This window comes from Phyllostomus discolor, chromosome 11 (genome assembly GCF_004126475.2).
Source record: "Phyllostomus discolor isolate MPI-MPIP mPhyDis1 chromosome 11, mPhyDis1.pri.v3, whole genome shotgun sequence".
Classification (NCBI taxonomy): Eukaryota; Metazoa; Chordata; class Mammalia; order Chiroptera; family Phyllostomidae; genus Phyllostomus; species Phyllostomus discolor.
In genome coordinates, this window is record NC_040913.2 from 91,980,631 (window position 1) to 92,008,243 (window position 27,613).

The window sequence follows — 27,613 nt, forward strand, 5'->3', positions numbered from 1 at the left end:
GTGACTCTCTGGGTGCTGTGCTTACCACGTGGGGACCCAGAACCTCAGAGCCTCTCTGTCGTAAACCAGGCTGTCTCTTCTGATGGGTGCCTTGCTGTGAGAACCCAACCCGAAGAGTTCTTTTGGATTAGCATTTCCCCGTCTTCATGAAAGCTTCATGATGTTTTTCCTCGTGTTTTCCTGAGATCAAACAACTCTCTTTTTAATATCTGAAGGCAGCAGACTATCGAATACGTAGAAGAGAAACTTCAATGGCGTATAATTAGTGCTCTGAAATTATTTTCCACACTCCGTTCCTTAATTAAGAGATAAACAAATCTAAGTGCGTTTTCCAATTGGGGTGTAGAAACACCTTATTGCTATGAACTCTGAGGGCGTTCACACTTCTCTGTTGTCTGTAATAACTGCAAATTGTCATTAAAACCATAAGGAAGATGCGTCTGTGTCCTGGGAGAGCATTGCATCTGTGGACAGAAACCATCCTTATCTGCTCTGTCACCCTTGACCTCTGCACGTCCCCCTGCCCAGGACCCGCCCATCTCTCCTTACCACCTGTGAATAATGCAGGCCTTCCAGAAGTTGCCTTCTGCCCATTATCTTTCCTCCTGATATTTCCTCCGTTGAGCTCTCACACAGTTCCGTTCCTTAAGCGTTCGCTCCAAACCAACTGAGGAGGTCTTCTGTCCCGGGCACAACGCCAAGTGCTGGGACTGTCGACTTCAGCTCTGGTCTCTTCCTTTTATTTAGCGTCTGACAAGATGACCAGAGCTTCCATTCCAAGGACTGTGGGGGTTCAGCACCCTCTCCCGGGAGCCGGCTTTCTTGTAATCGCTTCTAATTCTAAAGTCCTGCTGCAGCTGCTCCTCCGACAGCCAGGTGCTCCCTGAGGCCGCTCTGTCCCCAGAGCCCACCGTGTAGGGCCACTGTCCCGCCTTGTTGGGTAGGGCACTGCCGACACCTGTGTTTTGCATGACACGGATGTTACCGAACTCGAAAGGACCACGGAGGAAATTACTGCTCACCGCTAAACAGAGCATGATTTAAATTCACTGTTACACTGAAAACCGCACAAAACCTGGGACGTGAATGACATTCCCAAACGTGTGCGCCGGAGGGGCCCATCACTGTTTGCATCTTTTCCCACCTGTTGGTGCAGCGAACTGTCCGTTAGAAAGTCGGTCTCGTGACTCCCTTCCGACCCCAAAGATGCCGTGTCTGTCCGTGAGCCCCGCCCTACACCAGAGAGGGCGAGGGGCCTGCGGGCCCGAACTGCATGCCCTTGTGTGGCTCCTCCAGAGCGCTGCTGTGCCTGCCCCTCGGACCGCAGCCCCCAGGGACCGAAGAGGTGGGGAACGGAGAGAACCGGGGAGAAAACAGGCCATAGCCACCTGCTGTGTGCTGGGGTGGGGTCACTTCCAGAAGAAACCCCATTGGAAGTGTGTCGGGGAGAAGGACAGCGCCTGCATGTCAGGGATGTTAGTGCCCTATCCCTAAACAGTTTTCTGTTTATCGGTTAATCAATACCAGTGTTTACTGCTGTGTACAAGAAATGTGTGCCGCACGCACATGGCATCCACCCATCATCTGCTGGGCCTCTCAGAACATGTGTCCGTGGTAGGTAAATTATTAATGTGTTCATTTCATGTGGGAGGGAGATGGACCTAAAAAGAGATGATGACTTTCCGAAAATAGCGCAGTCCCCGCAAAGGAAAGCCAGGATGTGACCGGCTGTGTCTGACTCCCGACCCCGTGTGACCGTGTTCTCAGGTAGATGGCAGCAGGTGCGGGTCATCGCCTCGTTTGCCTCTTACCGTCCAGAACTTTGTGGAATGCATTCGATGTTAGACACCGAAACAGTTGGGTAGTTTTGGAACTTAAGTATAAAACAAGAAGGAAACTCTAAGTCCTTCCAATTAGGAACTCATTCATCTGATGATTCCCAAAGGCATCGAATAGTTTTAATTCGCTGGCTTTCAGGGGGTAAAAATGGAAATGTATTCTTGTGGAGAAAGGGTTTTCCATAGAGGCTGCTACCTTTGCAACTGGGGAAGCCAGACAAGTGCAAACGGGCCGTCGTAGAAGATTATACGTTACCGCACACCATCCGAGGGAGCACCGCTTCCGCACCGGGCTGCTGTGGTTACGGAGCCCTGGTGCCCTGGTGTTCGGAGGGCTGTTCCAGATGAGGGGGCTTGCCAGCTGACAGTGGAAAAAGAGCTGGGGGAGGGGGTTTGTGCAGGCAAAAGAGAAACGAAGACATGATCTTTAGAGAGAATGCAAGTTTCAATATTTCATTTGCAGAATACTGCTCTTGGTCAGGAAAGTCCTGAGCTTCTGAAGGAAAGGAGTTTGCCCAACAGGCATATGTGCAAGTTTGTAGATTGAAAGAAGGGAGGGCCATGCAGGGGGCGGCTTTGCGGTGGAACTCCGTGTGGCAGTGACGTGTGGCTGGGTTTATTTATTAGAATGTGTACTAGCCAGAGTGTCTATTTCATTTCCTCTCGCAGGCCAAACTGCCTCCCACTTCTACACTGAGTTACGTTTTGGTTTAGAAACTATCTGCATTGTGTCTTTTTCTATATGTTCTAGTATGCTTTTAAGCCAAAAAGGGAAATTCATTAATTGCTGGCTTTACTTATACAGTCATAGTGGCAACAAAACTGTTCCAGAAATATTGCTGGGTTTTGAGCTCAGAAACAAGCTCTGTAAATAAATGCACTGAATTCACCTTCATTCCTTCATATGTACAGTAAGTCATATTGAGGCCCAGGTAGCTATGAGATTGAACAAGGACATAGAAGCTTTATGCGGGATGGGCAGAAGTAGGTTCCCAATTATGAGTACATGAACTGCAGAGTTTGTTCTTGGATTATTATTTATTAATTACTGTGCTTTCCATATGAACAACTGTAAACTTACTTTTGCCCCACCCTGTGTATTAGTAGTAAAGTGCCCAATAACATGATTGTTACATGTCTGAGATTCCTTGAATTTAATATTCTGCCCTCAATTTCTCAATGTTTTGTGTAATATCCTATTATGTGGACTTTTGAATTGCAGGGCAATATGGCAGAATCAGCCAAACAGGATCGAGAGGTCTTATACATCCATTTCCTTAATCACTAAGAAAAATTGTATTTTCTGAGCATTTAAAGTTGTAAATATACTAACCAGTTATTTGCTATGTGATACTTTTCCTTTGAAATAAAAAAAATAATTTTGTTGGCATTTAAGTAATCCAGAGTGCCTCTCAGGTCGTGACCTGTACGGGCTTTACAAAAACAGACACAATATGGGGACGGTTGTCATGCATTCACTTCCAGGAGGATTAGACGAGAGGTACGAAGCTTTTGCCAGATTATCAAAAAGGCCCATGAGACACAAAAACTCAGGAAGGATTGTAATAACTGTTTCTTTCATTGTTAAATACAAGATAAATTGGAATACTTGACTTAAAAGCAAAACTGAGGGTAGAGACACAAAGTTATGGGATATGAGGAGTTGAAAGGGGACCTCAGTTCTTTCAGGCTGCTGGGACAAGTGACCTCAGTCTGTGCAGCCTGAACCACCCACACAGATTCCTCACGGCTCTGGAGGCTGGAAGCCCAAGGTCAAGTCTCCAGCAGATGCAGTGCCTGTTGAGAGGCTGCTTTCTCAGAGTGAGTTAGCCCTCTGGGGTCTCTCTGTAAATGCCCTAATCCCGCTCTGGAAGCTCTGTCCTCATGACGAACACCTCCCCAAGACCCCGCCTCCCACCACCATCACGTGGACAGTGGGGCTTCAACATATGGGTTTGAGGGGCGTACACCATCTGTGCATTGCTGTGCTTTAATACCCATTTCACGCAGGAGTGGCGCTGGGAACTGGAGGGTGGCGACCATTTGGAGAAGCAAAGTGAAAGGAAGGGCCGTCTGTGCCAAGAGAAGAGCTGGAGCACATCTGGGGTATATTTGGGGACAGCAAATGATTTGATTTGCCCCCACTATTAACCACAAGAAAGGGTGCAGCATATATCAGATGGGTAGCTGGGAGCCGGATGCATGGATTCAGTCATGTGAATGATGGAGGGAAACGGAAAGCGTTTCCAGCAGGAAGGATGTGATGAACTCTCTGCTGTGAGGACTGTCCTGACAATACGAGAAAGGGGAGCTTTCAGCACAGGAATCAATCGGGATGTTACCGCAGTGATCCAGATAAAGATTACTGAAAGGGGAAGTTGTGGGAGTACAAAGGTCCAAGTTATTTTAGAAATTTCAGGTAAAGGAATTGTCTCCAGACTGCGTGAGGAAGAGGGAGAGAGTGGTCTGAGCTGGAATCTGCACGTTTCATTCAGGTTTTTGTTCGGAGGGAATTGAAAGGCAGTTCACCACACTCCGGGGGGGTGGGGGGGGGGGTTACTGTGACTTCCGGAGCACGGCGGCTCTGCACACGCAGATGCTTCTGTGCATCATCCAGTGTGCATTTAGCGTGCGTGACAAGTTACTAACCCGTGTATCGTTACTCAAGAATTTACTGTGGTTCACGATTGAGGTCCATGTCTGCTGGTCAAACACTGGGGTCAACTCTGGGAAGGTCATCACTTACCCTGTGAGTAAATGTTTACTTTAGAGATGAATAATGTGGAACCCATGCTCCTCTACAACAGGGGCTTATGTGTGTGTTTATTGGAAATGCACGGTCTTTGCTGAGAAGCCCTTGATACATATATGACCTTATATCTCATTTGCCTAGACCCACCCACACAAAAGAACATTTTAAAGATACACCATATTTTCTGCTTAAATTAGCTAAAAAAGTTCTTATTGACTTCTATAACCAAAAAATTGCCTGTTTACTTTTATGACGTTATTGCGTGTAAAGAATCATTGAAGACACCGGCCCTGTTAAAGATGCCCGCTGATGTCAGGGTGAGAAGAGGACCGGATGAAGCTGTAGCGCAAGAACAGACACAAGTGTTGCGGAGAATACACTCAGGCCCCCCTTCTGTAGCCAGCGTCTCTGGAAAGGAGGAAGAGCTAAGAAGACCTCTTCCTGCATCTACAATGAATCCTCGGTCACTTTGGGATAACGTGATTCTTGTACAGTGTGCACGGCTGGTCAGCCACCGCTCCGTGATCTGACGGACCTCGGATGATCGCCGTGAGCAATCGCCACCGAACTCTTGAATTCCGGTGATGTCGGGTTCTAAAGCATGTCCAGGAGAGCAAACAGGAAATAGGTTTATGTGTAGGAATGCACACTCACACTCTGTGTAGAAAATGTTGAAACCTAAAGTGAGCAAATCAAGACAAGGCCAAAATAAGACAGACATTTTGCACTTTGGGTTTTAGACGGTGAAGGTGGAAAATGTTGACGTTTGGATAAACGCAATGTGGACCAACGGTAAAGTGGGTTTGAGATGCCTCCGCTTTGTGGGGGGATTTAAAAGATGGGCTGTCCGACCTCCGTGTTGGAGGCAAGAGAGGTTTGGGCTCATGCAATTACATATTTGTCATGTTGAAGAAAAACCGGTTGGACACTTGTTTAAGTGACAGCAGTGGCCAAGACTGTGGCCATGCAGGAGAAAGACTGGGTTCAATCTTGAAGACAGCAGAGGCCTCTGGGATCGACAGCCAAGGGCAGAATGTGGGGGCCAGTGGAGAGGAAGCTACTTAAGAAGAGCTGTGAGCGTGGGATGGTAAACTGGCCTAACAGAATCTTCCTAAACCCCGGGCTCAGCAGGTCGGGTGCAGGGTGCAAGGATGGAGCCTGGTGGGAAGAGGACTCCGAGGAACCCACGCAAAGTTCAAAAAAGCCGTGAGAGCCTTTGTCAGCCATGAGCACACCCGGTCACCCCTTACAGATGGCACATCTGCGCAACCACCCCAACAAGCCCTGGCGACATCATTCACAGACCTCTGTGTGAAATGATCATGTTGTGGGATGGTCAGAGCTCTTAGGAATGAACGGAACGGCCTGGGCGTGGACTCGTATTCGGGGACTGTGACTTGCAGGGCCCACCGTGGAGCCTGAGCAAGTGCTGGGGGGACAGGGGCACATTGCAGAAAGCCCTCCCTCTCGGGACAGCCTCACAGACAACGCCGAGAAGTTGGATGCAGAAACGCCACCAAGACAGAAGGAGGGTCTCCCATTTCTGCAGCTCACACCTGCCCCGTCGGCAGTCACGCCCGCCTCGTCACAAGCACTGCTGTGCTTTTGAGGAAAGATCCCCAAGTCCCCTTGAATTTCTAGCATCAGATTATTTTTAAAAGGCACAGTTTCGAGACTGAAACTTTTTGGGAAGAACAGAAATATTGGGTTACTACTGTACATTCCTACTACTGTAAGAGACAGCTTTAATCAACATGATTTCTCCCCCTTTTCGGACCTGTAAGAAACTTCAGGACAAAAGCTTGTTCCTGGAGTGGCAGAAAGCATTTTTCCGTCTTCTGATGAAACATAACACTTATGCAATAAGTGCCGTCTGTACAATTTTTTCTCATATTGTTTTTAACTTCGTTTTTACGATGGCCTTTGAAATAAACTGTTAAAACATCAAAAATAAAAATTAACATTAGCTCATTCCCTTTTCTCCCGAATTTGCTCAGCCAGCCTGGAAGTTGTACTATAGGGGTTTGACAAGATGTTCCCACTGAGAGAAACTGCTTGAAAGATGCACAAGAACTTTCTGTATTGTTTCTTATAACTATATGTGAATCTACAGTCATCTCAACATAAAAAGTTTAAATCAGAAAAAAAGGGGATTTCTCAGTAGCTATAGCAGAGCATTAAACCAAGGGGCGGGCTTTTCTGGGTGCTGGGTCCCGTGGGACGCACTGGCGGTCCGTCAGGGAGGCTGAGCTGGGTCCCAGCTTTGTGAGCGTGGGCTCTGTGGCTCATGACTCTGCCAAATCTCTGAATGGAACAATGTGCATTTAAACAGACCAGCAGGGGTGGAGAAGTTGTCACTTGGCATTCCAGTGACAGAATTTGTGTCACAAATGAGATGTTCCATCCAGTGGGCTTTCCAGCCACTGTCCTGGGCTCTGGGAGGGGCCCCTCCAGGGGAGACCCCGAGTGGGTGTCCCCAGAGCACTTCCTGTGGCAGAAAAAGTACCGATGAGGAAAGAAGGGGGACGTTCATCAGTCACATTTTCTTTCTCCACTTTTAGGTGAAATCACTTTTATGGTCTCTGTTTTGTTGCATGGTTTTCATCTAGGATATTCTGCATGTCACTTTTGGAATGTAGACTTTTTTCTAATATTCCTGGGTATAGAGAGATTGATTTGTTCATTCTATAGAGTTAGAGATCGAAAAAGTTCCTACTTGAAGTTTGAGAGACATATACAGTATGTATCATATACCTGCAGGCGGTGTAAAGAAGAGGCACATAGCTAATAATTTTGATAGATTGCAAATCAGAGACAAATTGTATATCATTTTTCAATAATTAACATTTTATTATAATTAAGTAAGCAAAGATTGAGAATTAAGGAGGTTCTTTTTGCATAAAATGATACTTTATGTTATTATTAAAGTATAATTAAATTAAACTATGATGGCAATTCTTAATATTTTAAACTAAGTGTGGAAGGTAACATCATACAGCAGAAACGAGCTGGGCACAGAAGTGTTAAGAATGGTGTTTATCCCCCCCCCCCCAGTTTTATTTCAATATAATTGACGTACGTCACAGCAGAATTTTAAAGCGTACAGCATGATGGTTTGGTTTACGTATATTGTGAAATCATGACCACCGCAGGCTCAGCTGCCCCCACCTTCTCCTGTAGATACGCTTGTTCTTTCTGTGACCACGTAACGTGCAATGCTGGTGAGCGGCAAAGACCTTGCTGGTGAGAACAAGGTTGGTAACAGGACCTGCCCTTCCCACTTGGCATTGGGTTGCTGTGAAGACCAAACTCAGCCGCATAATGCCTTTAAAATCTATAATGCAGTACCTATAGTTTTATGTACCCTTAGAATTTAAATTATCTTACATAATTTAATGCCAAATGTGCCTTCAGAGGATCTTTTAAATTTAGGAAACTTTAGAAACATCATTCCCCAAAAGATCTCTGCATAAAATATTGCTATTACCCTAGAGAAACAGCTATTTTCTAGAATTTTCTCAAGCAATTTATATATGCAAAGCCAAAATTGACTACATTCTAATATCTAGATGAACTGAGTATAAATGACTATGCATATCTCATATTATAAAATAATAATTTTAAATAGAAATTTTTTTGGCTACATATGTATTCACAAGCAAGCACTCTTTATGTTATCTTAAAGCAATAAGACTAACAGGTGTTTCATCAAATGATGAACTGAGTGACAAATGTGGAAAGTATACAACTCGTATTTTGTATGCAATGTGAGTTTATATTGCGCATTTTATTTCTGCATTTTCCAGAACCTTTCAGTAGAAAGCCTGCTAATCTGTATATGACTATTAAAAACATCAGCTTTTTATCTGTTTTTAAAAACATGTTTTAAACACGTTTAGCATGTTTTCATATGTTCCCATGCAGTTATAACTGAGCATGTATGTGCAAGACCACTCCTCCTCCTGAAAACATGGTAGGTGAGCGAACGGGTTGGCAATGGCACCCTGCCGAGGTGCGCTGGCCCTTTAATGCTCTGTTTCTGTTGTCATGGAAATAAGATTTTCAAGTAGGTTTATCTGCTCTGCTCTGCTTTTTATAGATTCCCTATTAATTTAAGTTGGTTTTGGACAAGGATTCTTGTTCTTTAACTAGAACACCAATCTCTACTGTTTTTCAATGTTCTTATCAATACGATTTCCTAAAAACCTAGGAGGGGTGAAGGGTTAGTTTTGCCAGGAGAGCACATTATAGATAGATTATTATTAGGTCCTGGCTCTAAAAAGTAGGGTTTTTTTAAAGATGATAATATAAAATATAAAAGCAGGATTCAATTCCAATTTCAAGCTTTTAAAATGTATATCACTCTTACTCTGCCACTCACTAGCTGCCACTACCTTGGCAAAGTATTTGAACTATCTTTCTCAGCTTGTTTATCTGCAAAATGGGTTTAATAACAGTTATTATGGCAATTAAATGTTTCAATATATGTACTTAGAAGAGTAATTTGGGCCAAATAAGTGCTCCACTCCTGGTGCTTCGGCCATTGTCATCTTCCACCATCCTCTTTCACCCCCCTCCCCCCACCTCGCTCGCTCCTGCCACGCAGCAGATTAGCCTCCTGTCCCCTTGTCCTCTGGATCTGCCCCCGCGTGGCCAATGACAGGTGTTTCCTCTTTCCCCAGAGCCTGATGTGCTGCTTCTTCGACACTTAGAAAACTTGGAGATTGTATGTTTTCATATTGGTACTTCATTCTGCATCCTTCCACGTGTGAAAGGATTCAATACGTATTATAGAAATAACAAATAGTGGAGAAAATTCATGTAAACTGGCCAGATACTTCCTCAGTTCCTAAATCACTCGGTATGTATTTTCAAGGTGGAAATGATTCCTGAATTTCCACTGGACGCATTTTCCTACGTTCTGGAGACTTTGTCACAGGTGAGGTGTACCGTCACACGTGAGAAAACCTCTTTGCTGCTCCAGTGCTGGGCTGCAGCGGCAGCCACTCTCTGAGACGTGTCACCAGGCCTCACAGCGGCACTGTCCCTGTCGCCCTGCAGAGAGGACTGTGCGTCCCTTCCGGACGGGCCAGCCTGGACCAAGCCATTACTCTCCATGGGTAGAAATTTCATTGGCATGGCTCTCATTAAAACACGACTTACATTGCCTCCTCCCTTCAGGAATTATAATTTAAAAAATTTTACATTGGACTTATTGGGGTAACATGGGTTCACAAAACCATACAGGTTTCAGGTGTACAACTCGATAAAAACATCATCTGCGCATTCCATCGTGCGTCCATCGCCCTAAGTCTCTTTCCACCCCTATTTCCCCCCTTTTCCCCCTACCCTCCACCTGCCCCCACCCCCGTTCCCTCTGGCCGTCATCACACTGTAGACTGAGTCCCTATACTATGAACAAACATGTGGTTTGGGCTCATCCTTCCACTTTCTTTCACCCAGGCCCCTCTCCCCCACCCCCTCTGACAGTGGCCAGTCTGTTCCACGTTCAACCAGGTCGTCTGATTTGTTGGCGTACGGTTGTTCATAGCATTTTCTTATAGTCCTTTGTATTGCTGTGATTGTTAACTTCTCTTTTACTTCTGATTTTGGTTATTTGGGTCCTCTTTCTTTTTTTTCTTGATGAGTCTGGTAAAAGGTCCATCTATCTTGTTTATCTTTTCAAAGAACCAGCTCTTGGTTTCATTGATCTTATGTATTGTTTTTGTCAGTCTCTAAGTTGTTTATTTCTTCCTGATCTTGATTATGTCCTTCCTTCTACTAACTCTGGGCTTTGTTTGTTGTTCTTTTTCTGGTTCTTTAAGCTTTAGGGTGAGATTGTTTGAGATTTTTCTTGCTTCTTGAGGTAAGCCTGTAACGCTGGGAACATCCTACTCAGACCTGCTTTCACTGTGTCCCATAGATTTGGGGTTTTTGTGTTCATTTTCATTTGTTTCTTGAACTTTTGATTTCTTTCTTGATCTCATTGTTAACCCATTCGTTGTTTAGTAACATGTTATTTGGCCTCCATGTCTCTTTGTGTTTTGCAGGGGTTTTTTTTAAATTGTAGTTGATTTCTAGTTTCATACCATTGTGGTCAGAGAAGATGCTTAATATGATTTCAATCTTCTTGAATATGTTAAGACTTGTTTTGTGTCCTAAGATGTGCTGTATCCCAGAAGGTGTTCCATGTGCACTGGATGGTAGAGTATTATTGGTCAGGGCCCTCTCTGACTCATTCAGATAAAAGGGAGTATCCTTTGTTGGCGTGGAGACATGCAGACACTCTTTGGGGTTAGAATAAATGAACCCACTGAATGGGAACCCACAATGGTCAATAGCTTCAAACTGCTAAGTGTGTTTCCAGAAAACTGGTGGTCGAGCCTGGTCTGCTCCTGTGGTGAAAGTGTGCAGAGTTACCTACCGTTTTGGTGAAGTGTCTGTTTCTGTTCAAATCATTTGCCTATTATTTATTTGTTAATCATCATCTTTGTTTTTTTAATTCTGAGTTGCAAGATTTCCTGTGCATTCTGGACACAATTTTGTGTCAGACAATAAATACAAGCATCACTCTCCACCTGTGACTTGCCTTTACTTTTCGTAACAGTGTCGTCTTTCAAAACAAAACACCTTTACTTTTGTCGAAGTCAAAATGATATTCTTCATTTGTCATTTGTTTTGTTTTGCTTGTTTTTCATGCATATTTTCTTTTTTATTTTAACATTGTAGAATATTTTATTGCATCTGAGATATTAGTCTTAGTTAAAATATCTCTACCTTATCTAGACTACAAAGTAGTTTATCTATGTTTTCTTCTCACACTTGTTTGATTTTTTTTTGTTGTTTTCTTCTGATTCATTTGGAGTGAATTCTAGTGTGTGATGTTAGGTACGGATTGAACTCAAAATGGCTATTTTGTACCAATACCATTTATTTAAAAGTCCAGACTATTAACTTTTACTTCATCTTGAATAACCTTAAGTAAAATATACTAGCACTATTATGATAAAAGACTAGTGGAAAATGGCCCCTCAAATAGCTGCTTATTTTGATTCATTTCTGAAGACAGACCTAGTATCATGTATAGACTCACAACTTCTCTCTTAGAAACACCATGTCCTTTACTTACGTACAGTTTATCTAATGGCCAGGAGCGAGCAACAAACTAAATGTGAACTGGGATGTCGTGACCAAGTTCCATTACTTCTGTTTATAGTCAGTCCTGCTCCCTCAGAGCAGATGCAGACTCTGTTGCAGGGAACTAGCACTCAGTGCTAGGGACAGAAGATAAAGTTGCAACTTCCTTATTTGAAGCAGTAGCATTTCATGTGAACAAGTGTGATTGTATTTCCATTTTTGCTTTTCCTGAGCCACTAGAAATATGAGTTTTCACTCCCAGAGATAAGGACACTGTAAGAAGTGCAGATTTTTGGGGGGTGGAGCGTGGGTGTGGGGTTCCAGCACAGGACGGTCAGCAGACACAGCCCGGTTTTGGGAAGCTGGAGTCCGAGACACCTGTGGAATGCCACGTGCGTCCCCCTGGAGGCAGCTGGGTGCAGGAGTTGACTTCAGGTGGTTTTTTTCCTCAAATGCTGGGGGAAGCAGGCTTCACGAATCACAGCCGTCTTTGGGCTAGATTACAAATCAATGTTTACCTGCGTCTCGTGGCAGATTTAAAGTTTGAACACGCTTACTGTCTGAAGCATGGATGATAATACAACACTCGTTTCTGTGGGGAAAAATGGAATAATTTCAAATTACATGGTAAATTTTCATAAACAGATTAAAAATGCTTTATTTTTTCTCTCAACCCCTTATCTTGGAAAACACAAGCACCAAAGATGATGCAGCCATGATAAGTCCTTATTGGAAGTGTGTGTGTGTGCACAGTTTAAGTATCACCCATTGAGTGGCTTTTTTCTTTCAAGATGCTATTCTAAGTGCTTCGTGGAATCAAACAATACAGGAATCTGGCTTCTGGTCTCAAAGTACAAATGATCTTTTATTTAAGAGCAGATTTTATTTCCAAAATCTGCCCCATCCCCATGTGTTGCTCACAGATTAAATAGCCACCCTTTTGCTTTTGCATAATTTTATATCTAGCAAGTTGGAAATGCATCGTAGAGACTCCAGTGCTTACTGCCTGACCACAGAGACAGACGTGGCTAAAGATGACAGTGTCATAAATGCTAGAGGAAGTAGCCGAGTCCTGCCTGTGGCAGAGAAGAGGGACGGACCCTGGATTCTTACGTCCCCGACCAGCTGCTCCCGCCCCATCTCACTGCACGGCAACTTCCTTCCAGTCCAGGCTACCCACTCCTGTTCCTTCTCAACTCTTCCTCCTCGCACACCTCCCAACGAGCTCCCGGGGAATTCCATCCCTGTCGCCTTCAGAATGTCCCCAGAGCTCGACCACGTCTCAGTGACTCCCTGGGCACTCAGTTAATGTTAGTTCCATCCGCCGCCCCCTCTCGCTTCCGCTCAGCCCCCTCCGTGGTTCCCGCAGGGCCACCTGCTTCTGCTCCGGCCCCTGAGGTCCCTTCTCAGCAGGTACGCTCGTCTCCCGTGGCCGCTGTCACGAACCACCACGGGACCGGCCGCTGACGATAACAGATCTACTCTCTCACAGTGGTCAGAAGTCCGGAGTGGGTCTCGCTGCGGTAAAACCAAGGTGCCAGCAGGGTGACTCCTTCTGGGGGCTGTGGGAGAGAACCCGCCCCTCTGCCGTTCCAGGTTCTGGAACAGAACAGAGATGTCATCACCTTCTCGGCCAGCAGTGTGACATCTCTCTACGTCCACGCCTCTCTCTGTGTCCCTATGTCTGTCTGTGTTTTTATGTCTATGTCCCCATGTCTATGTCTCTACGTCTGTCTACATCTACCCTCCTCTCTCCCCTCTGCTTCCGTTGTTACATCTTCTCTGCCTCTGACCCCCTGCCTGCCTGCCTCTTATAAAGCCCTCGTGATTGCACTGGGCCCACCGGGATATCCCAGGATAATCTCTCTGCCTCCAGATCCCGAACTTAATTCCATCTGCAAAATCCCTCTTGTTACGTGAAGGAATGTATTCTTCTTACCACAGCCGGCGATCCTGTTTGAAGCAAATAAGATCACATCGCTCCTCAGTGTACAGTCCTCTACCAGCTCTAAACTCGTTCTTGTTTTTTTTTTTTAGATTTTATTTATTTTTAGAGAGGGAAGGGACGGAGGGAGGGAGGGAGAGAGAGAGAGAGAGAGAGAGAGAGAGAGAAACCTCAATGTGCGGTTGCTGGGAGTTATGGCCTGCAACCCAGGCATGTACCCTGGCTGGGAATCGAACCTGGGGCACTTTGGTTCCCAGCCCGCCCTCAATCCACTGAGCTACGCCAGCCAGGGCTTAAACTCGTTCTTAATAAAAGCCAGGATTCTCCCCCGACCCGCAGAGGCTTGTCTCTCGGACACCAGAACCCGCTCCCCCTGGGATCTTCCGGGCTCCACCCAGCTGTTGTCCACGCTGTCCTCGAGGTGCATGCCACCACGTCCTGGCCTTCAGACCTGTGCACTGTCTCTCCTCTCCACCCGGGACCCTCCCTGGTATTGGCATGGCGAGCTCTTGCCCATCTTCCAAGTCTTCACTTAAACTCCTGTTCTTACCGCCGCCTCTCTGGCCAGCCTATCGGAAATTCAACTCTTTCCCTTGGAAATGTCATACTGCTTTTCTATTTTTGTCTTGTCTTGTTCTCATCTCCTTAGAACTCACTACTGTGTGTCCTACGACATGGTTTATTACTAATCTTTTCTTGTTTGTCTCTTGACTTCTACACCAGGAGGGTGGAGATTTTGTCTTTTCTGTTCACTCCTCTCTCCCCATCACCTAAGACAACCTGCAATGCAGGGCACTTCAAAAGACATTCGGTGAATGAAAGAAGGAGCTGAAAGAACGGGTCCTGGGGAGCAGGAGGAACCGGAACTGAGGGAGAGGACCGGGCAGGCACGCTGGCTGTAGCGAGGCATGCCCCAGGCTGAGGGAGCACTGCGGGTGAAGTGCGAGGGCTCCGAGGTCAGGGGGTGTCATGAAGCTGCTGAGATGGGAGCATGGTGCAGCAGAAGCAGTTGCTTACTGGCCAAAGACTCATGCTCCCCTTTAAAACATGGAGCTATTGCTGGGGTCCCTCTAGCCAGCAGGACCACACCTCCCAGTCCCCCTTCTAGGCAGGTAGAACATGTGACTCAGTTCTAGCCAATGGAATGCCAGCAGGCTCGGGGCATCCCTTCCAGGCCCGACCTGTATGAGCTTGCCACGTTCTGCACCTCTACATTCTTTTCTCTTCCTGGCTTTGGCCTTTTCTCTTTGGGCAGGAGACAACTCCCAAAGCGACCATGGAAGCCACATGTCAAAGGTGACAGAGCTAATGTCAACTTGAGTCCTGGGGGACGATGTACAGGAGGGGGGTTCTGCCGAGCTGGCTCTGCAGCACCCACAGGGGACGCACTTCTGTCTCGTCTGCGTCATTCAGCACATGCACATTCGGGGACCTGTTTGTTACAGCCGTGAGTTTGCCCTACAGAGCAATCACGTGATGGAGGCATGGCATGCCAGGGGCCAATACATTTAAAAAGCGCGTTGGAACGAGACAATTTTGGAAAGTTAATGATTTAAAAATTCTTATAACCAAAGCAATACTTGTAGAAAAGTTAGAAAACATAGATTACCCGAAGGGAGAAAGATACATGCTAGCATACGCATCTTTGCTGTTAACACTTGGTTTCCACTGATACCTCGGGTTGAGAACTGAGCATTCGGCACCATTTCTCACTTTTTGAGGATTTTGTACCTACCCAAGCAAACAAACAAACCAAGAATAAAACAAACTTTAAAAGAAAGCATCTGAACCATTCTAAGGGATGGTGGCGTCTTTGTCCTTTGCCGAGGTCTGCACCTCCCCTCCCCTCCCCTCCCCCGGGCTGGAAGCCAGACGGGAGGTGTGAGGACATTCTATAGCCAATTCTCTCTGCCTCGTGACAGCCAGGCCATCATTTTCAGATTCAAAGGCCTGATGAATGAAAACATGTCCCTCGGTTGGGTGTCAACACCCACCTGGGCAGCCCCGAGGGCCCACTTCCGCTGGCCGTTGCTGGGGGCGTCAGGCCTCACTCACCTGGCTCTCCGCGTGGCCCCAGCACGCCCAGCAGAACCGGCTCTTTCCCAAGCACACCAGCTAGGACACTCGGCACTGCGGCAGCATTTCTCTGGGAGGATGAGGGGGGCTTCTAGCCCCATTTCTTCACTAACTCGAGGAACGGTGGCCCACATCTCCCTGGTCCAGGACGGGCTCTGGAAGGATGTTTTCGCCCTGTTCTCTCCTGGCAACTTCTGGTTGTTTGTACGTGCTGGTTGGGTATTGCCGGCTTGAGGTGCCCACTCAGGACCAAAAATAACCAGTGGCTGTTGGTTAGGGAGAAAAGTTCAGATGGCCACAATGAATCACCGTTTCTGCTATGACTCATTCTGCTCTCAGGGAGCACTGCTTAACTTCTCCGTCCTCTAATTTCCTGATTTGTTAAATGGGAAAATAACATATCTCCATTTCTCTGCTGGGAACAATGGGAAGCTGAATTAGACTCGGCTAGAAATATTTATCTGCATCTCGTGCCTTGCCTTTTTCCAAAAGAGGTATCTGTTGGCTAGGGAGAAAGAAGGAGGAGAGATCGAAGATGGCTTTGTGGGCAGGACTGAGGATGTAGCAAAGCCACTTAAAAACAAAACGAAACCGGCAAACCGGCATGATGTCATGTCTCTGCACGTGGCTTTCCCTCTGCTCGTCTTCAGAAGGCGAAGTGCGGCCCCCACGCCTGGAGAGCACAGAGGCACCCCTGACTCCGAGTGGACGCAGAAAGAGCGCCACGCTGTCCCGGCCTGCCGTGGAGCGTGTGTCTCACAGCGGGTGTCTGGCCTCCCTGCTGGGAGATGACACTCAGTCTGGGCGTATCCTGGCTTCTTCGCTGCCGTGTGGGACGCACCGTTGACTTGGTGTTCGTGTGTCACTGAGACCGCACCGTGACCGCACGCATCGGTAGACAGCGCGAAGCCCCACCGCGAACATTGCCTCTTCCCTGGCCTTCTCCCAGAGGAGCCGGCCTGCTCTGCTCTCTCTGTCTCTGAGTCTCTTTTCGGGACCGCCGCTCCTCGTGGTGCTTAAGGACAGTGTGACGTCATGCAGCGTGTGTGTTACCTGTCCTCCCGAAGTAGGTTCTGGAGGTTGGAGTCTCTCTCTCGTGGTGATCTGTGAAAACACTTTGCAGTCCCTAGCAGAGCGCCTCCACTAGGTATGTCAACACTAATTGAAAAATCGAGCTTGTTACCAACGTCAAAGCATGTTCCCAGTGGCCCGTGGTGCTCGTCTGCTCCCGCGGGGTTCTGTGTGGGCGGTTGGGAGCAAGGGCTGCGGAGGGCTCGGAAAGCCTGCTTGACACGCCGTCTTGTTCGCTTTCTGTCATTTTTGCTGCCAATTCTCTGCCTCTTTCGCTGGCTCGCATTCTTGCCCAGTTCGTCTTCTCTCTTCCATTTCCTCCCTCGGGGTCTTTTTCCGTTCTCGTAGTTTTAACCGGAAATTCCCACTGAGGGTATTCCTGCCTTTTGGTTGAAAGCCTGTTTAGAGAAGACATTTGTCGTTGCCTGCCCACCCCCACCTGTCTTCTGGGAGTGGAACCTTTCCCTGTTGGGGGGCAGTGGTTCCCCCACCCGTTCTCCCACCGCCTGGAGAAGTCCTTCCTCCTGGCGCTGCACCGAGGTGTGCGCAAGAGGGGAGGCGCTCTTGTCAGCTGACACTGCGCCAGGGGGAAGAGTCTAGAACAGGACAATGGTGCCGCGTGGGCAGCACCCAATGGGAGAGCTGGAAACCCTCCTTCTCGCCTTGGTGGCTGCGGGCAGGCATGCCTGTGACCCCGACGCCTCCTGTCAGGGCCCATCCCTCGGCAGCTGTGCACCCAGCACTCCCCTTCGGTTCCAGCCTGTTGGACTTGGCTCTCTATTTCTTGCACCCGAAGAGCCTTGAATAACCCACCAGGCAAATATAATATGCATATATAAACACATGCAAAAACCCATTTGTTTTTGGAAATTAGGAAATAGAGATCAAGATATAAAATCATGTAGTTTCTGTCACACATGTTCAAACCTTACAAGGAAACAAAATGATACCAAAGTGAATATTTCCTTTTTAATGTTCCAGCTGTCATTGGCTCCTCCTGCCAGAGCAGAAGAGAACCAAGTTCTCAGGAGATGATTCGCTTTATTAGTTTCTGTGTGTCAGGACCTAGGGCTATTTCTGCTACATGATGAGAACTATGCTGATAATGTATTTTTAAATGAAATAATATATTAATCGTGTTAATGATAATGTAGTAATCTGTCGTCCTGATTCAAAACCCTTGAGATGGCCAGGATAATTTTTAGAAATTTGTCACATTATTTACGACACCATTTTGTCTTGTATTCCTTGTGTTCATAAAGAGAAAATGATATCGAGCTTCCCTTTGACTGTCAGGCAATTTATTAAAGTGGGAAAAACACTATCTTCTTATTTATTTCAGGTTAAGGTTTAAATCTCAAATACCTGTGAGAGGTCAAGACTAAGAATATTTCTAGCGTCAACTGGCCAAAGGATAAAGTCTTGTGTTAGTTTATTTGCTTGCTACTAAACGAGTTGCCGACTTCTTTGAGAAAGAGATTAGAAAGCCAGAACCTTAAGAAACAAGCAAACAAAAGCAGAGATGGGCCGACAGGGAAGACAGAGGGTACGGACCTGGATGAACCTCCGTGTGGCATCAGCGAGGGGCGCTCTGGGCTGAGAAGCCACCCAAAAGGGCGCTGGGGCCCTGGGCCTACAACCCAGAAATCAAAAGCTCCGTTCATGCCTTTTGAGGGCAATGTTAGGAAAATGTGGTGAATGGGAATCAAGTTTCCAGGGGTCTTCTCGCGGGTGGAGAGGAGTGGCAGGGGCCTGGCCATTCATCTGATCAGTGCCCAGACTTGCTTCACAAACCGAGAGGGAGAAGTCGTGTTGCCGACACAGGGCCCATCCGTGGAGTATTTGCGATTTCATGCTGAGGCATTTGTGGCAGACTCGCTGGGGCACTGGTCTGTTCAAAATAAATTGCTGTCTACCGTTGGTCGTAAGGTAATTTAGACTCTGGGAATGTAAGCTGAGCGCTCTGAGCTTCTGTGTTAAAAATGTGCCAAAGGAGGTCACGTTACAACAAACAGAGTGGCCGTTCCGAGGTGTTTTCGGTTTGGACTAATAACTTACTCACTCTGGTTCTTTCCCGGTGTCTTCAGGTCCAAGTGTGCAATCTATTAGATTCAAATATCGTTTTGTTTCTATCCAGTAAGTTAATTTATCCAGCGTGTAGCTCTATGGGGAGTCACAGTAATTAAATAAAGGACATTTCTCTCAACCACTCTGTGTGTTTTGATAAAGCTCTAGCCTTAATTACCAGCTGACAATTAAAGGGCAAGCAGAAGGAGATGCTGTACTAGCTCCAATGAAAAGGAACTCTGGTGGAAGTGTCTTGAAGAACACGTAAATGAGTGAGATGGGTGAACCAAATGGCCTCTGCCATTGGGATTCCTTTGTCAATTCAGGGAATGAAGAAAAACCATCAACCTAAATACAAAGGTGTACAGCTCAGTTTTTTTTTTAAGTCTAGTTAGCCTAGGATATATACGGGGTTACAGCCAGAAATAAGTCAAGAAATATACATCAACAAATAAATGACGAAATAAATCATAAATAACAGAGACGGCACGTGAAGACAAACAGATTCGGGGAGGACAGCGAGCAAGCCCAGGCCCGCGGCAAGCATGAATCACAGACAGAATATGAGCCCCCGCCCCCTCCTTTACCTATGGTTTCTTCTGAGCAGGCGAAGGGGGGGGGCTGCAGACTGGCGGGCTGCTCGAGATCCCAGCTCTCACACTCCTGAGCTGTGTGGCCTGGGTGCAATCACAGAAGTCCTTCGTGCCTCCGTTTCCATAGGCATGAAATGGGGACAGTAACAGCGCCCACCTCATGCAGCTCTTGTCAAGACTGATGGGATGACACGTGCAGTGTTGTTAGAGTGGTTGGTTCCTGTAACGTTGATAGGGCTTATAGGAGCATTAGCTATTATTGTTATTCTTATTGTTATTGCCATTATTATTATATATGCTATGTACTACATAGCTATTATGTGCCAATCAGTTATGAAGAGCATCTGTGTATTTATATGTGTGTGTGCACGTGTGTGCGTGTGTGCGTGCGTGTGGTCTGTCTGTGACAAATGGGAGGCGGTGAGCATGGCTGCCTTTAACTCTACAGGTCAGCTGAGGTCAGACTGCGGTGTTTATTTAGCGCAACCTCATCGAAGTTTTGAGGCTCAATAACAATAAAAGGCAGCTAAACCCTTACCAACTCACTGTGAATATTACTGACCCCCCTACTACCCCCGCTCCGTTCTCATTCTCATTTCTCATTCGTTCATTCCTCTGTCTCTCGCCACCTTTCCTCCCTCCTGCCCTCCCTCTTCTTGCCCCAAACCAATGGTGTTCGATCTGTGGATTTGCCTCCAAAAAACAGCATCCACTTCCTGCAGGGCCAACCGCAGCCATGCCCCAACCCTGGCCTTGGACTGACCTCCAGGGCTCAGGTCATGGCAAGTACAAGTTAGTAAGTTAGTCTCCAGTGTTTAAATGAATACGTTTTACTTAAAACAGGGGCCACCCGAATCCAGCCTAACCTCAATCTACCTTGTTCATGGTTTCCGCCTTTAGTTTTATAGTCGAGCTGTAACCCCCAAGACAGATGGCTGGTTTTATTTACTGATTTTATTTACTGCGTCAAGGGCACATCCTTGTAATTGTTCTGAAATATGGTCATTGAAGTCTCTACGTGCAAAAAAGGAAAACTGCTAAAAACAATCCACGAGGAACTCTACAGACGACATAGTAATTTAAAACACTTTTTCACTTGGTGTCCACCCTATACAGTCGACTTGGCTGTTTCACCTCTTGTGAAAGCTCTGCCCTCTTTGTGTTGTGGCAGAGCTGCACTGGCCACCCTGTTCTCTGGTCCAGAATGGCCACCATATTTTCTGGTCTAAAATGATCTTTCGACTTGACACCCCCCCCCTTCCCCTTGACATGGTTATGCTTTATTACTGAAATACATCAAATCTACTTTCAACTTAATTCAGATGGGCCACCGTGCTGGTGGGGGGCATTGTGAATCGGGGAGAGAGGCTGTCAACCCCTGAGTAGTTGCCTGCGGTCAGATGAGAAGAATCTGCAGATCACCTAAGGTGCTCTCTGGGACTGTAAGAGTAGACTTCCGTGTCTTTGCTTCCCCCATGAATGGACGTGCAACGGAATGCATAAGCACAGAAGATCAGTGTGCTTATCATAAAGCTGAGACCCAATAAGCCGTGGGTCTTATTTCTCCTCATCACGTCTCTCTGCGCCGTGTTGTGTAATCAGCTCTTTCAGAAGATTGTCTCTGTCATCTGTGCCTGCGTGAACGCTCAAAGCGAGACTTAAATGCAGCATTTCAAACCTCAGAACTTCTGACCGGCTGCAGCTTTGCCTGGCATGTGTCTCCTCTCTCCCCATCCCCCCCGCCTCTCTCTCTTCTTATTTATTTATCTTTATAGTCTTGTCACTTCTAATATGCAATGTGGCATGTAAAGTTAGGCTTCACTGAGATTTCTAAATAGTTAAACTTTAGGACAAATGAGTGGAGGGAAAAATATCATCCTTCAACCAAGGCAGAAGCTGTGTCCATCATCTTTAAGGTAGCTCTAAGACTTCATTCAGAAATGAAGACAGGCTAACATGAACCACCTCATGGCTGTGCTAAGTACTGAATGAGTTATCCTTGTGTGTGTGTGTGTGTGTGTGTGTGTGTGTGTGTGGAGGGGGAGTGGGAGTGTAGAAATAGACCAAAATTCAAATCCCAATTCCTTCATTTACCAGCTATGCCTCCTGGAGAAAGTTGCTCAGCCCTTGAAAGTCAGATCAACCTATACCTTTTAGAAAAGCAAGACGACTTCCCCCGCTGTCAGAACTGAAGAGCAGGTTGGCTGTCCTTGAGCAGACTCACGTAGCACCTGTGCTCTTGCATCCTTACTAGTTGCTGCATGTCCCGCAGAATTGCGATTTCTGACTTGTGCTGTAAGCATCCTGATGGCAGGTATGCATCCCTCTGGCCTATGCATGTAACAATGCCCAGTAAAGATTTGTACAATAAAATGAAAGAAAGTAAGGGTGGCGGTACTTAGGTCCAGCAAGACTTGGGAAGGCCATGCTCATTCTGAGAATGGGCTGCAGCAACCATTACACAACTCCAGAGAATGCCGTGCTACTTTTATCATCAAAACGATACAAGTGTGTGTGGTGATTTTAATTTTCTTTGGGAAGACTTTATGGAAGTCAATTCCTTGACCTAGAGCTTAAACCAGCAGTCAAAAGGGTTCTTTTTTCTTTATCGAAATGTGGGGAGAAACCAACTAAGGCATTTTGTTCCTCAGATAGTGTTGGGTCTGAGTCCAACACCTTTGAGGAAAGAAGAGCAGTTTTTGAACAGTGCTCGTGTCTGTCCGTCCTGTGTTCCATATACCTGGTTCATATAATCGTGTTTCCACAGGTCCCCTTTTCTGGGTCTGCCCCAGGGACCTCAGCCGTTCCTCTTCCCTTCCTCCCATTTGATGCTGTATTTGTGATCATCAAGGGGCTACGTAATCTGTCACTCTGATTTCCTGTCCGTATTGGAAACGTTGTTTCACTAAGATGACTAATTATATGTCATAGGAATAGGTAGATATTTTCTTGATGTATATAATAAAATGTTTATAAAGATAAGATGAAGCATTAAAGGAAGAGCCAACCGCAAGTTTAGATGAGTTAGGAAAAACGAGAAGGACTTACAATGGGTTTAGGCGTAGTGACTAATGTGTCTCCTCGCTAACACAGGGAAACAGGGAGAGACTATAAATGTTTCTTAGACAGTGTTTCAAAGGGAAATTGAGATGAACATTTACTATCATACTTTTATTCTTTTAAAGATTTTATTTATTTATTTTTAGAGAGAGGGGAAAAGAGGGAGAGAGAGAGGGAGAGAAACATCAGTGTGTAGTTGCCTTTCGCAACCTCCCCCAACCCCTCCCTGCTGCCCGGGGACCTAGCACGTGCCCTGCCTGGGAATTGAACTGGCGACCCTTTGGTTCCCAGGCCAGCACTCAGTCCACTGAGCCACACCAGCCAGAGCACATCAACATATTTTTAAACTACCTATTGAACTCATCATACTTTTTAAAATAAATGACTAAAAACACAGAGGAGGAAAATACAAAGTAATACAATGGAAAGATAGTAGATGAGGCATCTTGTCATCTCAATTTGGGTCTTAAAGGAGAGCTACGAGAAAACATGGTCATTTCTTAAGGTTCATAAAGTACATTTTAGAATTCACAAGGTTAGTCTACGGTAATGACAACCACTTTTCTTTTCTCACTAGTTTTCAGATATTAGGTTATCTAAACTATTTTTAGTTGAAGTCAGGTCAAGACTTCAAAAAAACAATTCTAAAACCGACAGTCGGCCCCAGCAACTCAACTGCCCTCACATGGGGAGAGGAAATGGGTATCCGTGCTCCACGGGGCCAGAGTTTGCCTTGGGAGGATGGGAAGTTCTGGAGACGGAGGGAGGGGATGGCCACAGAGCAGCGTGGACGTCCTCCACGCCACAGGGCTGTGCACTTGGACGTGGCCAACACGGCACATTCTGTGTTGCGTGCATCTTCCCACGGTCACGGAACTAACGCCCGCTCTGACGGGGGTCGCCATCGGAAGCTGCGCGTGCACCTTGCTCTGTGCAAGTCCGTCACACTGGGGTCTGCGGCGGTTCTTGTCTATTGAAACAAATCAGTATGCATTGCTCTTGTCTTCTCTTGGTAACAATTTTTTTTTGGTGGGGAAAAGTCCATTTTAGGCCAACAGGTGATCACTAGTGGAATTTGTTGCTCCGCTTCAGAGTGTCCAGACAGAAAAGGGGTCACAGTTACTTTTGCATTTATCTTGCCCCAGGAGAAGTAAGTGTCCCTTTCCCTTTCATTTTCGTTCCCCCTCCCCCGTCCTGTGTGAGGGGAAGGCCACCGCGGCCTGAGGCTGGTGGCCGAAGCTGGTAAAGACGCTGGTGACGGACGGCAGGCAGGAGTGGCCACCGCGGTCAGAGCTTCAGATGGGCACCCCAGGTGTGGCCCTAGGACTCACCTAGGACGAGCCCCCACTCGGAGTTTCTCCATGTCTCAGTTTTCCAACACAAAATGGGGCCAAATAACACTTTCTCTGTGTTTTCTAATAGATGGGTTAATGCATGCAGACATGGTTTGTGGATGGTAAATCGCTCTCAGAATTTAGAGTGGCATTATTTATCCTTCCTTTCATGGCTTGTTTCACCGATGGCTTCTGTGGTGTCAAATGAATGGAACCTACTCAGGCGGAGGGATGCCCCTGCGGTTTGGGGGGAGGCCAGGTCCGCCCAGCCCAGGGTCCGAGGATGCTGCAGGCTGTGTGTTTGCTGTTTGATTTCTCTGTGGCTCCTTCTCTCCCCCGCTGCCCTAAGCAAGCAGACCTCCCCCTGACCCGGGAACATGGATTCGAACACGTGCAGAAGACATAGGTTTCAGATGCAAGTTACCTGTGGGTTCAGCTCATTTGACGAGAGAAAATACATGCAAATGATTATACAGCTAAGAAGGCTAAACATTCTTCCATGAGAGATCATGAGAAAGTAGTAGGTTGTGCACGAATTCCCTTTCTTCTAAATAGCTGCTTTTGTAATGCCTGAGAGGGTAGAGTGTAACATGCCACCGACCCACCATCTAAAGTGTATGCAGAATGCATTCCGTAATGCAAGAAGCATGTACTGTAGACCACTGGGATGTGAATCAGTGCTGATGGAAGGTAAGGGCTGCAGCTGCGTGTTTGGGAGTATACACGCTGCTTCGAGATGGAGGCAGAGACGGGATTCTTCTTCCTGCAGAGTCTAGGAAGGGCTTATTCCCCCTGGAAAGGGACACTGTTTGTTTCCTGGCTGCACCTTTTGTGTGGCGCTGAGCCTCTGGGGTTGTGCCCTGTCACTCGGAGGCTGAGGTACAGATGCTAATTTCTCGCCAGACTGCAGGGCTGGGATCTGCATTCCAAATCAGACTGCAGACGCCCGTTATAAATTGCTTAGCCTGTTGTTCCTTATCTAGAGTCTCTTCCTTCTCATTCCCCAGTAATGACCCTTGAAACAATTCCCTTTCAAGAGATTCCCTTTTAAAATCAGCAGTCTTGGTGGTCTGCAATCGGAACAATACGTTACAAAGACATCAATCGCTTCTTTTATTTAATGTTGGTGTTTTCCCCTTCCCTTCAAGCGTCTCATGGCTTCTGAAGAAAAAAAAAATAATTACTTAAAACATATCTTTCAGGCTTATGGGTTTATACTTCTTCTTTTGAAAACCATATACTTCTGTATCTTTTTCAATCCGGAAGGTGTGCACTTACAGGCCCGCTCTTAATAATAACCTTTCCCAGATTAAACCCCAAGGTGGTATCGTGCATGCTTTTTCTGGCACTTCTAAATCAAATTAGCCAGACCCTTTGAGGAGAAGGAAGGAAAACACACTCTTCAAGGTATCTGACTGGGTGAGCAGCCACCCCTGCCGCACAGGGAAGGGACAGGCGTCTGGGCTTTCCCACTCCGGTGGCGAGGGGGGGGTTCTGGGGTGGTGGTCTGCTTCCTGTTGGAGGACACCCCTCCATCTGCTCGCAGCCCAGCCTCTTTCCAATTCAAAGCCCAGATTTCCATACAAACCTCGATTTCTTCTCCTCACTTGAAATGCAAAGCCAGGCTTATGAATCATAGAGCCGCCGCTCCTGGGATTCAGACCAGATTTCCCCCCAAAATTCTCAGGCTGTTTGCTTGAATACCTGCTTCCAGTGCTACACAATGGGCAGCTTTGAGGAGAAAAATTGATAATCTTCACGGAAGAGTAATTTGAATGAAATTGCACTTGACAGCCTGTCTCCAAGCAAACGGGAGGCACGAGGGAGCCTCCGCGCAGCTCCGAGGACCTGCCCCGGCCACCACGGCTGCGGGAGCCTCCGGGGGCCGAAACTCACCAGGCTTGCCAGCGTCTGCCCGAGCTTTTGATTAACCCCGGGGACCGGAGCCTGCCGAAGAAAGGTAGCCATGGAGGAGAACATGGAAGAGGGGCAGACACAGAAAGGTACGGTGCTACCAGGGGGGGGTTGTGTGTGGCTCAGTCACTACTGTGCAGCCCGCCTGTGTGCCCTGGGCACTGGGCAGCGGGGCTGATGAACCCTGCGCCCTGGGAGGGCATGTTCTGTCCCCCCCTTCGCCTGTGTGCTTCCCTTGCAGGGGGGTCTGGCAGCAACGTGGTGGCAGTTTGCAAATCGTTGGTGACGATGATACGAGCGCTGCGGTATTGTCTCGGACCAGTCCTTAGACCAGTCTTTGTTAAGCTTTATTTATTGCATTGTGTCCACGCCGGTCGGCTGCGTCCAGGGATCCCTGGTGGGAGAGCGCGGCGCAGTATCTGGGGCCCCGTCGGAGCTGAAAATGCGATGATGTAACCGGCACCCATGCCTTGGAGAGGGCATCTCGCAGAACAAAGACCAGGAGTTTATTTATTACGTTTTGGTTGGGGCACCTTTTGAAAACAGTCTTTTTGTTTTCCTTTCTCTTGGGCACGAATGCAGTTTGCACCCAGAGGAGGCAGAGGTTCGCCGGGGTCAGTGCGCACTGATGTCAGGCTTTCCCCGCCTCCGGGAGCTGACTGTCCCCGGCTTCCGAGTGGCACGGCCGAGGGCATTCTGCGATGCATGTCTAAGCTGCGTAGGTGGATCTGTCTATTGAAATTAGCATGAAATCGTCATTTTGTAGGTTAAAAATGGCCAAATATTTGGCCATGTCAAGGGATTCGAGCACCCTGGAATTTTTTGTGTGGCCGGCGCTGGCTTCGAGGGGCTGTCGCCCTCACGCCGGCGTCAGCAGCCTCCTCTCCCCGTCTGCTCTCGGGCTTACGTAATGTCACCGAAAACGCGCCCTGGCCCCAGGAGGCAACAGCGGCGCGGGCAGCGCTGCAGGAGGGCAATGCTCAAGAGCAGTGTTGGAAGGAGGCAGCTGTCACATCTGATTTCGAAGGTATAGGGTGCATTGTTTTAGAAGACGCTCTACGTCACACAATGAAATAGGTAGCTTGGAAGCATAATACAGTTATTTTGTTCATTATTCAGAGCCATCCAGCTTGCTGGGTCTCTCTTAACACACACACTTGCACACACACATATGCATACACACATGTAATCAGAGCCTGTGACAATAAGTATGTAAAGGTTTTACATAAGCAGTAGAGGAAGGTAATGAATAAGTCCATGTCTCATTTTTAGTCATTAGCATACTTGTTAATGGTAATCTGTAGTGGAAACAAAATAATCTACAGATTCATATGATCTACTTGTTAAATTTAAAAAAAAATTCAACTACCTTTTTCTGTGAACAAATAACTTCGGTGTTCTTCAGTGATTTGAAGTGGCAGATTTTCAGGGTAATTTCCATCCCTAAAAGGCATCCCTACTGACTGTTTTACTTTAGGGATAAAATATTGTAATATATTCTTTGATAGCACATAATGAGAACGCTTTTTGGCTGGAGAACTTCTTTAAGGAAAGATAAACTGGCAATCTCAAATAGAGAAATGATATGCACTTCCCTGAGCAGAATCTTGAGCTAAATCATGGATTGTGGTAACAGGTTGGCCGTGTCTCACTGAGCCTTGGTGGGCGCAGGAATGAAGAGCAATGATGTCATTAGTTGCGATGTTTTTCTTGGGGAACATGGAAACCCTTCCCCCTCCTTGGGTGGGGGGGGCAGTGGCGAGCCGGGGAGGGTCTGTCGCAGTGGGTCCTTGCACCACGGAGATGTGCACACTTACACCGGGAAC

The 27,613-nt window shown here is 46.9% G+C and overlaps 1 protein-coding gene across 2 annotated transcripts in view; it reads left to right on the forward strand.

Moving 5' to 3' along the window:
* The window catches only part of GPM6A (glycoprotein M6A), a 184,204-nt gene that overhangs the window by 69,130 nt on the left and 87,461 nt on the right, over positions 1–27,613 (forward strand). The window contains exon 1 of one of the 2 annotated variants that reach the window (XM_028526869.2): positions 25,217–25,876. The exons of the other annotated variant lie outside the window; for it this stretch is intronic. Coding sequence (XP_028382670.1) covers positions 25,840–25,876 — 37 coding nt within the window. The 5' untranslated portion in view covers positions 25,217–25,839. Of the gene's footprint in view, positions 1–25,216; positions 25,877–27,613 lie in introns of those variants that run through there. 2 annotated transcript variants of the gene reach the window in all.